This window comes from Mauremys reevesii, linkage group 20, assembly GCF_016161935.1.
Source record: "Mauremys reevesii isolate NIE-2019 linkage group 20, ASM1616193v1, whole genome shotgun sequence".
NCBI lineage: Eukaryota > Metazoa > Chordata > Testudines > Geoemydidae > Mauremys > Mauremys reevesii.
This window is the reverse complement of record NC_052642.1, coordinates 19,216,892-19,229,932: the sequence shown is the minus strand read 5'-3', so window position 1 is coordinate 19,229,932 and position 13,041 is coordinate 19,216,892. Positions and strand designations below refer to the sequence as shown.

The following is a 13,041-nucleotide window of genomic DNA, read 5'->3' as shown; positions in this document are numbered from 1 at the left end:
ATTGGCAGATGTGCAGAAGCTCCTGCTTTGTAAGGACTGTCGCTCTCACTAGAGCTTAGTGGTGAAGAATTAACGTTCTTTTTATGTTCACAGAATATAGGCATCCTCCATGGAAAAGATCAAGAAAGATAAACGGTCATAACGTTCTTCCTTATCCCTGGGGGAGTCCAGCACCTTATGTTAAAATACTGTCTTTTTTATCTCAATTGCCATCAAGTTATCTGCAGATCGATGTTCTTTGGGGAGACCTGTGGATAGCAAAAAACAGTATGCATTGCTTTGGGGAGTTGAATATGGGGTGGGGGGCGCAAAACCCACATGAAAAGGTTGGCAGGGCAATAGTACGGCCCCGGCTAAATTCTTCCCTGTGCCGCTCTACAGATGAAATGTAACAAAAACAGTAAGAGCAAGAAAAATAAGCAAGCAGCACAATTATGTAGCCCTTGCAAGCTTTAGAGCTGACGTGCTAGTGAATTATGTGCTCTGATAATGAAGCAGCCTTTGCTTAGCTAAGTTTGTGCTATGCACATTTTATCTCTACATGATATTCACAAATTGTTTTCAAATGAGCTGTTAGAATAAGCGTCCTTTGTTTATTTATTTATTCGTTTACAGTCCAATCCCTTTTACTAGGCAGCAGTTACTGACGTGGAGCCAAAACTTCTGATGTTCATACAAACTTTAATTGGTGTTTAATTGCGTGGCTGGTTGGTTATGCAGCAGAATGATGAGCGAGAGAGACAGAGACAGATTCATTCCTCTAAGGCAGGACGTCCCAGCCTCTCAGGCAGCTGTCCTAGTTTAAAAGTTTGGTGGTACCAGCCAGTGACCTCGGCATCTACTCAGCTGTGCTTGGCCTAACCCAAAAGGATACTTGTTTGGAAGATGGGGGGTTGGGGAAGTGCAAGCTCCTTTTGGGGACTGGAGAGTACATACGTTAAAATGGGAGGTGCACAGTTGCAGCACCCCAGCATCCAGTAGTATCTTATTGGTGAGGTAGAAAAGAGGAACTTTGCGTGCCAGTCGCAAAAGCCTAAAGCACCAGTATTGGTACAAGAACTAGTAGTTTGGAAACACTAATGTGAGGCTTGGCTGTCCTTTGCCTACTCACTCCTGATGCTAGACATGTCAAGAAGCTGCACGTGTCTCTCTGCCAGGAACTCCAGATGATGGTTTGGTCTAGTCCGGATCATGAAGTGGCTTCCATACCTCCCTCCATTCTTAATGACCTTTTTACCCACTAAGAGGCTTGATCTAACCTTCCTTTTCAGGACAGCGTGTGTCACCTCAGTGAAGCTGCTAACCTGCTCTTGAGCAAAGATGTCCTTCTTTTCTAAGTCCCTGCGATGGCATGGTGAACAGGAAGGTATAGTACGCTTAGGGAGTGCCGTTACCTCTCACCCCCTCTGAGAAGATTGAATGGAAGCGAAAGACCTTAATCCTGCAGATGAGGTCTAACCCTGACTACGTGATGTTCTGGTAGCATCACATTTTTCTTTGCAGTTTTGGAAGGAACTAATTTGTTCACCAAGGGCCTGAGCCAAAGCCCACTGAAGTTAATGGGAGTCTTACACCATTGACTGCACTGGGGTTTGGATTAGGCCCTACTAACATTAGAGGTTGGTTCACAAGACGGTCCAGTTGCCATTAAACATTTAAATCAGTCTTTGCATTTGGGTAAAATGTTCAAAAGTACCTAAGTGACTTAGGGGCCTAAGTGCCATTTTCAAAAGGATTCTCACTAAGATTTAGGAGCCCAAAGTGCCAGATTTTCAAAGGTCAGATGGGTACCTAAAGGGGTCTTCAAAAGCACCTATGCAGGAAAAGCACCCAACTCCCATTGATGGGAAAGTCTGGCCCCACGTGACTTTTGAAAAATAAGATTTAGGCCCTTGTGAAAATTTTACACTTTGTCTTTATTGTCCAGAAGACAAACTAATGGTGGGTAGAGACTTCAAGAACCAAATTCTTCTTTAAAATGATCTTTCCTTACTCTTCTAATTCCCCCCCCCTTGTGACAAATATTTCCCATATCAACATAAAGCATCTTTTAAAATGTTTTCCAGGGGTAAATTAATACAAATTTGGTCATGTCAACTATTTCTTTAAGCTTTTTTTTATGGCATTTCCTTTTTGATAGATTCTTGCTTTCAGAAAATACTTTGAAGAGATCAAAGACTTTTTCAACAGGGTCCCATTTTCCCAGTGAATCCTAACCCTCCAGTCCCTTATTTCTCTTATCACCCACGCCACTCCGCTATGACGCTCTGTATACAAAGTAAGAGTCGTTAGCTTTGAAGTGCTGGATTAGCCCATGCCAGATCCTTGCCTCAGAATAACAAACAATACAGGTTCAACAGGAGTTCTCATCAGTAGTTCATTTTTCAGCCCCAAATTCACTGTCACTAACACAAGCAACATTGAACTCACAGTCTACGGACAGATAGGAGAGATTTATCTGGTGGCAGGACCATGACCCAACAATGAGGGGGTCAGACAGTTAGGGGATTTTTCTAGTTTGGCAAAGGGAGGTTATATTTAAATTTTTCTGGCTAATTCATCTAAGTTTTAAATAAAACATTGTTTCTCACACGCTTGAGAACTTGGTTAACTATGCAGTTGCTTTAATGATCTAGTATCATTTTCTCTTCTTGCCCCATAGCAAATTAAAACCTAGACAAGCTTCTTGAAAGAAGATGCTTTACCTCCAGTTTGATTTTCCCCCATGAAAGCTGAAACGCTTACAGCATTCCTTTATCGAGGTCCAAACCATAACAGAGGATGGCTGAGCTAAAATTAGATTAAGTTTACTGAAGCATAAATAGCAAAGTACAAAGGTAACAAAGAAAATTGCACAAGAATGAGGGAAGTTAACAACTCTGTGCTGGTTCCTAATGATTTTAACTGTTCTAAAGAAAGCCAACTTTCTCCTTGGTAGAACTCCATTAGTGTTACACCCTCTGTAGGAGCCGTTAGAAGGAGGAAAAATGGATCTGGTCCATAGTGTTGACTACTCTGACTGCTTACAGTATTTGATTTAGTTCCTCAACATGGATTGGATCCTTATGGGTCCAGCATGAGAGGATCTGTAGCTTCTGTGCCCTTCAAGGCAAACATGCAATCCGGGTACTGGAGACCTGCCCTGCTAGGGATTATTAGCATGAGAACAACAAGGCGTCCGGTGGCACCTTAAAGACTATCAGATGTATTTGGGCATAAGCTTTTGTGGGTAAAAAACCTCACTTCAGATGCATTCAGTCCCACTGTCACTAACACAAGCAACATTGAACTCACAGTCTATGAACAGAAGAAGTGAGGTTTTTTACTCACAAAAACTTATGCCCAAATAAATCTGTTAGTCTTTAAGGTGCCACCAGACTCCTTGTTGTTTTTGTGAATACAGACTAACACAGCTACCTCCGGATACTGTTAGCCTGAGAGTTATCTAAAAGTGAACTGAAAATGCTTTGGAAACACATTTATTAACTATTAATATCCCAAATCATTAACAGAAAATAAAGGGAGACTCAGAAAAAAAAATATTGTCCTTCATTTTCCTGACTTGTTCCAAGTTCAAGAAACTGTATGTTCCCTGCTGGAGTTGTTGACATCTCTAGCAACAGAGCCAAAAGCGAATGGATCCTGCTTTGGTTCCCACTGATTGCACTGGGAGCAAGAGCTTACCTACAAAGGGTATTTGCAGAACCCTGAATTTACGGCTCAGAAGGTCAGACATTCTTTGAATTACTAATTTATTTCCAAAGTTCTAAATGGATGGTTCCCATTCCATACCTGATCTGGTTTGCTTTTTTAAATGTAAAGCTTTGGGCTGAACTTTTCAAAACTGCCCGAAGTGATACAATTCCCTTTCATTTTAATGAGAACTGGGCATCCATATCTCCTAGCTGAAAATCTTAACCTGGCAGGGCTTGTCTACACAAGACAAAATTTCACCAGCTTAATCTAAGGTGTGAATTTAAACCAATTTAGTTAAACTGGTGCAAACCCTTATGACCTTAAACCAGGGGCCTTTCAGTTTACCTTAAACTGACTGTGAACATGTTTAAGCTAAACTGAAATAAGCCACTCTTAAACCAAAATCTAAAAATCACAGAGCTTTGCAAATTTTCCATGTACGCTGGGATGAAAGTTGTTCTGTGCACTATGCTGTAAGAAGGTTCTTAGAAGAGCTTAAAACAACAGCCATCAATCCACATGCAGTTTTTAAGAGATGTTACAGTAAAGATTGAGGCTGACTCTGTATCCATTTATACACGGTGCTGTGCTCTGAACCCCGCTCCATGGTTACAAACCCACTATCATCATCATCATCTGGATGTTCGTCACTGTAGAGAAATTGACATATTAATTTAGAGTCAGGAAGAGAGTCAGCTGCTCTGTGGACTGGCATTCCCCGCTGATTAGCAATAAACCCATTTTAACACTGCCTAGGGAGTGATGATGTGCCCATTCACTTGGGTCATGGAATGGTATCGGGTAGGAACCGTAAAGATTGGCGCCTCTGGGTGATAAAAATTAGAGGACAGACCAGCTCTGGAAAAGCGTGAAAGGGGAGAAGAAATCCTGAAGCCAATGGGACTACTCACATGAGTAAAGACGACTTGAATGAATGAGGGTTTGGAGGGTCAAGCCCGCTGGAGAATTGAGACAGAGACTGATTTGAACCACAAAGATAGCTACAACTGCAGGGCTTGCGTAATTCGGGACAGAGCACGGGGACACAAAAGAAAAGCCGCTTATAATGAAGTTGTACAATTTGCTTTGGGTATAAATTGCTCCATCATATTAAATTTGTGACTATTACGTGCCTTAAATACAAACGAAGAGCGTGTAAGTGCCCTTAGTGAGGAGTGTATTAATCTGCAGCACACTTAAAAATGTACATACGGTGAAACACACTGGAGAGCAAGTACATATAAGGAAGAGGAGAACACACACACACACACACACACCCCTTTATTTTCAAGGCAACTATGGTTTTGGGATTATCTTTCTGTCCGGAAAAGTGCTTTTATCTTTCTGAAAATTTGTATTGATGCATCTCAACATCTAAAGCTATCACCTGGGTTATAACACACACAAGAAGAGGCCATAATGCTGCAAAAAGAACCATGTCAGCAGATCACGCCACATCCCTTTTGACTTCCCTGGGTCTCCGTGAAAGTCCAGTGTTCAACTTAGGTGCTTCTCTTTGCAGGGGCGGCTCTAGGTATTTTGCCGCCCCAAGGACAGCAGGCAGGCTGCCTTCAGCGGTTTGCCTGTGGGAGGTTCCCGGTCCCGCGGATTCGGTGGCACACCTGCGGGTGGTCTGCCGAAGCCGCGGGACCAGCGGACCCTCCGCAGGCATGCTACTGAAGGCAACCTGCCTGCTGCCCTCGCGCCCACTGGCAGAGCGCCCCCCGTGGCTTGCCGCCCCAGGCACGCGCTTGGCGTGCTGGTGCCTGGAGCCGCCCCTGCCTCTTCGCAGGATCAGGACTGAAGTGAAAGCCATTGAAGGCAGCGGGGTTTTATGTATGTAAGGGCAGCATTTGAGCCACCCTGCAGTCAATCATACTAATTTTACATTGAATAAAATGCAAATCTTGATTAATTTTTTTTTTGCATTAAAAAAAAGGATAATGAATTTTACTTTAAATTTCTGCCATTTCTTTAGGCCTAATCCTGCATTTGTGCACACCCAAAACGCCTGGCAATTGCAAGTGTGCAAGGAATGCAGGGCTGGCTTCTTAATTGTTGTATGTTTAACGTGTTCATTTAAGACAATACAAATTAAGTAGAAGAACAAACCTTTAAAAAAAAAAAAAGACATGACAAAGGTTTTGATTTGCATACCCTGCATTGCAAACAGGACACAAAAAGTTGTGGTATTTTAAATACAAAGAAGGCGAATGGTTTTGCACAAAGTTCAGGAAACTTTGCTAACAAACTTTTTATCTTTTGATGATCCTTTTAATATAAAATAATCTTTTCTTCCCCTCCCACAATGAAAGAGTCAAACATTAAAAAGATAGTGAGTGCATTTTAAAGATGTTTCCACTTTATAAATCAAGCTTTCTTGGCAACAACATCATTCCTATTTCAGTACTGAGCTTGCTGTGTTCTCCAAACGTCTCCTACAGATCAGTCCTAAGAGGGAGTAATAATCCCCCAAAGTAATTCTTAGACCGAAATTCCTGGTAATTTATAGTTGACTTGGTCTGTGGAGTTATACAGATTGACAACATATGAAATAAACACACTCCTCTTGAGTTATCGGTGTCTGGATTATAATTAGAAAAAGTCTATTTTACACCAGCACCCTAGAACTAGATCACCCATTGATCTTATTTTTTTTACCCGCTTTTTAAATAACTGGTCATTAAAGCTACATTTGCAATTTAGAATTTAAAAAAGACTCCTTTTTTTTTCCTTTTTTGCCTTTTGAAATTAAATAATTAGACATTTAAGTGACCTGATCCTTCAGTTGAGTGCATGTGGGTGCATCCCTATGCCTGCTTAGAACCCCACCTCTCTTTGTGCGCGTGTGCACACACACACACACACACACTGGCTGTTGCAGGATCAGGACCATATTTTGTGTCTGCACTCAACTGTTTCTATATTATTTGCAGACACAGAATGAGAACCTGGTATGAGGCCCCTTGAAATAACAGACTCTGTATCATCTTTTTAAAATTGGGTCATTGGGGGTGGGTGGGTTTATTATTACTATGCATTTAAACAGTTTGGGTGAAATATGATTTTCAATTAGAATCGAACTGAAGTCTGCTCTTGTGCAGCTGGACGGTTCTGTTTCTAGGTGGTTTTGCACACTGATCAGTTTTGAAATGTGCGTCTAAATCAGACTTATTGTCACGTGGCTTAACTTGGTTGTTTAGTTGTTGTAAGACTAGTTCTTTTATTCACTGTTACAGGTATTTTTATTTTCAGTGCTGGTAGAGGAATCTCTTACTGCAGAACAGGCACAAGCACTGGTAAAGGAATCTCTCACACACACAATCCCTCCCCCCCACACACACACACGCTCACCCCCATCTCCCTGCTAACATGCCTCATCCTTGACATGGAGGGATCACCTTTAGAAGCCAATGCATCAATGAGTGCGTTACACTTCGGTGTAATAGATAGATGTCAAGTAACAAGGCCCATTCAGTCCTTGGCCTCAATGCTGAGAATTAAAGTTGCCATTTGGGCTGAAGTGGATTGTAACTCTCCACTCAGAACAGAAGTGAAATTACCCACTTATGGTTTGTTAATGAATCCCTACTGACTTAGGCCCTGGTTCAGGCGGAGGGCCAAATTCTCTGCTGGCATAAATTGGCAGGGGTCCAGTGACTCTGATGGAGCTGCACTGATTTTCACCAGCAGAAAATTTGGCCCTGGTCTTCTAGAAGCGAAAGGCTCCACATCCCAGGGACAATTACCAGAGCCACCCTGTCCCCTCTGAGCAGCTGTGAAGCATGAATATGATTTCACTGGGAGTTTTAAGCCCCCAAAGAATTCAGGACTGGGTCCTGGCCATATGGATTTGTTTAAACAATCTAAGTTAAGACTGACACGGAGATAACCTACACATTTGGGATGTTTAGTTTCTAGAATTTGGTAAAATTTCTCTCTCAGTTTACAGGCCCAGTATTTGCAGTCCTGATCCTTCAGCCGTTTCTAACGTGAGTAGCAACTCCACTGAAATTAATAGGAGTCTGAATGTGAAAAAAGGCTTCAAGATCCGGCCCTAAGACTTTATATAGCAAATTACAATCCCGTGGGGGATCTTATCTACATAAGAGCTGCAGGATTGGGTCATAGAGCTGACCCACTATACATGTCTCGGGTTCTTTAAAGTGATTTACAAACACAGTTTCACCTCGTCTTCCTGGTGGGATAGGTTCCGTTAGTGCGTCTTTCAACACTGCCAATAGAGACAGAGCAGCACTTTTTTTGGGGGGGGGGGGGTTGGAGGGGGAGCAGGGGAGATATGGGGAGGAGTGGGCAACCCTTTAAGTGCTTCAAGAGCAAGAATGCAGAAAGGCTGCCTGTAAGGAAGTATTCAGTGCACGTTTCCTTACTGGTTGAGAGCAGGACACTATTACCCTGCAGAGCCGCGCATATGCCACATTGTAGCAGGAGTTCTGGAGTCTGGATCTCACAGCCAGATTTAGCCCTGCTAAACCATGGACCTGATCTAGCATCCACTAAAGTCAAGAGAAAGCCTCCCATTGACTTCAGTGGGCTATGGATCAGGGCTCATAGAAGAAACATTACCACTATAAGGCATTTTTTTGGGTGATTTCAGACTATTTCTGTTGCTCTTTTTTACACCTTTATGATTCTCTAATGTGCTGTTGTATTAACTCAACAGTTGCCTGTAGAAGGGTTGTACTAAAGAAAATTAAAGGGGTTTTAAAAACATCTTTATGGTAATCCTTCACAAAAACCTGACCCATTTCCCCAGATGTCAAGGGCAACCTTTCCATTGACGTCACGGGGCATCGCACCTTAGTGGAACAGTTTGTTAAACGAAGGCCTTGCAGCCCATCACACGTTCACTGCTGTGAGATTCCATTATGACAACACAATGGGAACCACCTTCCTCCAATCCCACTGACCCACTGAGAGTTGAGGGTGCTCAGCACTGCACAGGACTAAGCCCTCTCTCACCATTATGAAGATGATGGTAGCTAAAATACAACATTAATAGAGCTTATGGACACGTGAATACCATTTAATGCAAAGGAATGGCGAGCAATCTAAAGCTAACTCACACCTGGCCAGTCCCCAGACACGGGGCTGTCGCTAGAGCGGTGTGGGGCCCGGGGCGGAAGTGACAGATTCGTTTCTTCCAGGACCGACCATACTGGCCAATCGCACCGCCCCCCAAAGCACGGGGCCCAGAGCGGTCACCCCAGTTCACCCTAGCCAAGGAACACCTCTGCCCACACACACAAAATGGGAGCTTCAACCCTCTGCTCAACAAAGGTTTGATACCAGCGGTTTATAATAAGGTCTCAGTTTGCGAAGGTTTTATTACTTCCACAAGCGTACCACAGAGCATTACTACTATTCTATACAGAGTAGGTAATCTCTCGCTCATGAAGGAATTACTGTCCCGTATAGAACTGACATCACTATGGTCCTGAAGGTCTTAGAAACACAAATAATCAAAGGAAATATCAGCATAGAGAATTAAAACTAAACTAGAGACTTATCAAGTGACCAGAGTATATTGTCCAAGACAATATACTGTACTTGCTTTTCTTAGATTGCTGAGTATGGTCAGAAGTGAGCACGCAAAGTATCAACGTGGGTACATAGCTTTCAGTATGTAGGTAATCCTATAGAAGTCCTAATTTCTTAAAATTCAATCATTTTCAGTAGGCCTCCCCCCTTAGAAAGATTCCGTTGTGGGCAAATTGTGACTTTGAATATAGAAAAGAGACTTTCAGGGTGTGAAATGCATTTTCACCAACCTGCCTGCTTTGGTTATTATCATTTCGGTGCCAGCTTCATGAAACTTCTTCCATAGCTCCTTCTCGTGGAGATAGACTTTGATGTTTTCTATTGTCTAAAAAGAATCAAAACAACAAAAACAAAACCACCATCATCAAAAGTGCCCTCCGCCTGTGATTTTTCCCCTCAAAGCAAAGCTGCGAGCGGACGTTCTTTGGAAAAGAAAGGCAAACCCAGGGCTGACTGTGCTGGGCGCAGGAGCAGGCCCTAAAGATTCCACTGCCTATTGCCAAAAAATGAGAGAAACAAACTGAATCAATTTTAATTGCAGAATGCTTCACATCCAGCGAGGATGTTGCAGCCAAATAAATTTAAAAAAAAAAATACAACAAAGACGTCTGAGTACCGTCTCAAAGAGTTGTTATTATCATCAAATATAACTGTGTATCAGTAAGTAAAGCTCCATCTTTTAAGATGAGGGTCAGATAAAAACAAAACAAAACAAATCCAACCTTTTATCTGTCTGCTCGGTTCAAGGTGAGAAAAATACTTGTCCTCAAAAAATAAAATGAAAAGCTCTAGGACTTTCTGGTAATGTAGGGGGGGAAAGCAGCAGCAAAGGGTGGAGTTGTGCAGGAAATGTTTACCTGTTAAGTGCATGTTTTAAATTAGCTGATAAAAAGCCAGCAATTGCCAGGGTGGCAACTCACTCTTATATGAGCAGAATGCATAACGTTCAGGTCAAAAGGAATCAACTTTTTTCCCCGTTATTCAGAACAGACAGTTTTAAAATTAGGAGAAAGTGTTACATGGATTGTTCTTTGCACCACCATCCCACCAGCCTAGCAAATTATTTAATAGATCGTGATTCTTATAACAAGATTGATAATAAATGATGATGGGTATACATAATTATATTATTCTCCTGCAGCGTTCTTTGCCTCTGTCATTGCACGCTATGAGCCTCGGTCTGATCCAGCAAATACTTACACAATTAACAATACCCAGGGCGTGTCTATACATGAAAATTAATCCAGAATAAAGGAAAGTGTGACTGGAAAACAGATTAACTATTCCAGTTAACTCCATGTGTGGAATCCATTTCCAAAGTGGATTGAAAATTTGGAATAAGGGACTAACTCCACCTGTAGACACTCTTCTTCCAGAATAAAATCAGGAATTAGCTTTCTGGAATAACTCCCCATGTATACAAACTCTCATATGATCAGTCCCATGTAAAAACACTTTGGATAATCCAGTTTTATCTGTGGTTAGATTATTTTTACATTACTCCTACATTGCTTCATTCAGTATTTCCTTGAAAGTAGAGATTACAGAACTACAGATAAAAAAAGTGCTTGTCATCTTTAAAGTGTTTTACAAATATTAATTATCCAAGTAATGAACTGTAAAAGGAGATTCTAATACAACTAAAGATAAATGCATCCACCAGAAAAATAATAATGTAAGAACAGAATAACTGTGGTGCTGAAACATCTTTCCAGTATCATCTTTATATTAATTTTTATTTCAATTTTTTAAAGTTAGTTTTTCTCCCAAAAACTGACTAAAAAAATCTAGCCCAACATGCTAAAACTTGCAGTTCAAACCAGCTGCAAACCAAATATTATAACTTCTTTGTTTATTTTGTTTTGCCATTGACTTCAGTGGAAGCAGGATCCGGCCCAGAATGCAAGAAATAATTAAGGTAGGATGTGTGTTATTCAGGTTAGTCAAAGCCTTGTAAATAGCAAGAAAAATTTAAAGCAAAACCGCCTGGACTTAAAAATATTTTGTCATGTTCGGTTACAAATACTGGGAGAGAGCCTACTCCCAATGTAATCAATAGCAAAACTCCCACTGATTTCAGGTGGAGCACAATGGCCCCAGTAGATGAAACCCCTTATTTTTTTTATATAGACACACACACATCTAGTGAACATAATTTCTCAGTAGAGAATTCCTGACCTGTTTATTCAGCTGCCTATATAAGAAGTTTGGAATAGGTGTGTAGGTAAAGATGTATAATATAGACAAGATAGGGTTGGGTGTTTGCTCCCTTTTAAGGAAAGTGATGAACATGAGAACACTTGTAAAATTTCCACTCTTGCATCTGACGAAGTGGGCATTCACCCACGAAAGCTCATGCTGCAAAACGTCTGTTAGTCTATAAGGTGCCACAGGATTCTTTGCTGCTTTTACAGAACCAGACTAACACGGCTACCCCTCTGATACTTGACAACATGAGAACAGAATTCATGGAAATCATTTGATAGCGAGGTTGAAGTAACAGGAACTCAACATGAGATGCCTCCTCCTGCCCCATTTAAGTCAAAGGGAGCTTTTACCCCTTGATTTGAATGGGCGCAGGATCAGACCCTAGATGTACATATCCTTCCTTGGAATCCCATGGTTATTTTCTAACCCCACTAAGCTTCAGTCATTGGTGTGTGAAATCTAAAGGCGAGGAAATTAGGAGGGAATCATCTGTGCATCCGAGACACACTCACTTTTTCAGCTCTTAGCAAACCCACTTCTGTACTGGGCTCCTGTTGTGAAGGAGACGCTGAGCATCTTGAGAGGTTTCTATTTTTTCTATTACAAATTAGAGTTTTCTATAACCTATCACTAATTGTCAACGTTTCACTTTTCACGGTTCTATTTTCCCTTTCCAACACCTGGCTGGAGATCAGAGAGTGGAAGAAAAACAGAGGAAAATTGAGCTAAAAAGCCTCGAGGCATAATTACTATTACTTGACGCATTTATGATTACACGGTATAGGGTGTTTTTTTTAAATAGCTTAAACAGCAAATATAAACTACATCGTTTTACATTTCTGCTTCCTTTCCCCCCCTCCTCACCCCCTTGACAGGTTATAATTCTGATATGGGAAAGTTGTCAAAAAGCACACTAAATACCCCTAGCCAATCAGAAGGCTTGATTGAATGCAATCTAATTTACAGTCAGACCTTTTTGGCATAAGGAGCTTAATTGTATTGAATTGATGTATACAAATCTCAGGATGCATAACATGTTTGGAGTGGGGTTACGAAAAAAAGGTACAGGGGGGCTCAATCTGGCACATGAAATCAGCCAGGTCATAATTATGTTTCTGTAGCAATGCAGATGAATAAGGTCCATGGGTCAAAAAGGTATGAGCTAAATCTAGACAAAAAATTAAAGACCCCGCCAAAGGAAACCCCATTGCGGAGAACTCTGGATAAGCGGGATGGTTTTGATACACTCTTGATCTTGACTTTTGATTGCAACCAGCAACTGCAGTTTTGGGTAGACTGTGCAGACAGGCTCTCCGGAGTGGCAGACTTTAAACACGTCCTTCCAAAGAGAACCAGAGCAGGCGGGGAGCGCTTGCAAGTTAAAAGGGGAGCAAAAAAACCCCCAACCAAGCTGGAGAAAAATGGAAACATTTTTAAATCCCGCCATCTGTGGCAGTGAGAGTAAATTCTTTCACATAAAGCGCTTGCAGAGCGCTCGGGTAAGGGCCCTGGGAGTTTAGAGCAACGAATTTCAGAAGAACTCAATCCCCGGGTGCAAGAAGATATCGGGGGAGC

General features: G+C 41.7%; 1 protein-coding gene across 11 annotated transcripts in view; it reads right to left on the bottom strand.

Annotated features, from left to right (window-relative positions):
* TBX4 (T-box transcription factor 4) overlaps positions 1-13,041 on the bottom strand; it is a 119,433-nt gene that overhangs the window by 42,679 nt on the left and 63,713 nt on the right. For all 11 annotated transcript variants that reach the window (XM_039507839.1, XM_039507831.1, XM_039507840.1 and 8 more), the window contains one exon: positions 9,489-9,583. In XM_039507839.1, coding sequence (XP_039363773.1) covers positions 9,489-9,583 — 95 coding nt within the window. The remainder of the gene's footprint in view (positions 1-9,488; positions 9,584-13,041) is intronic.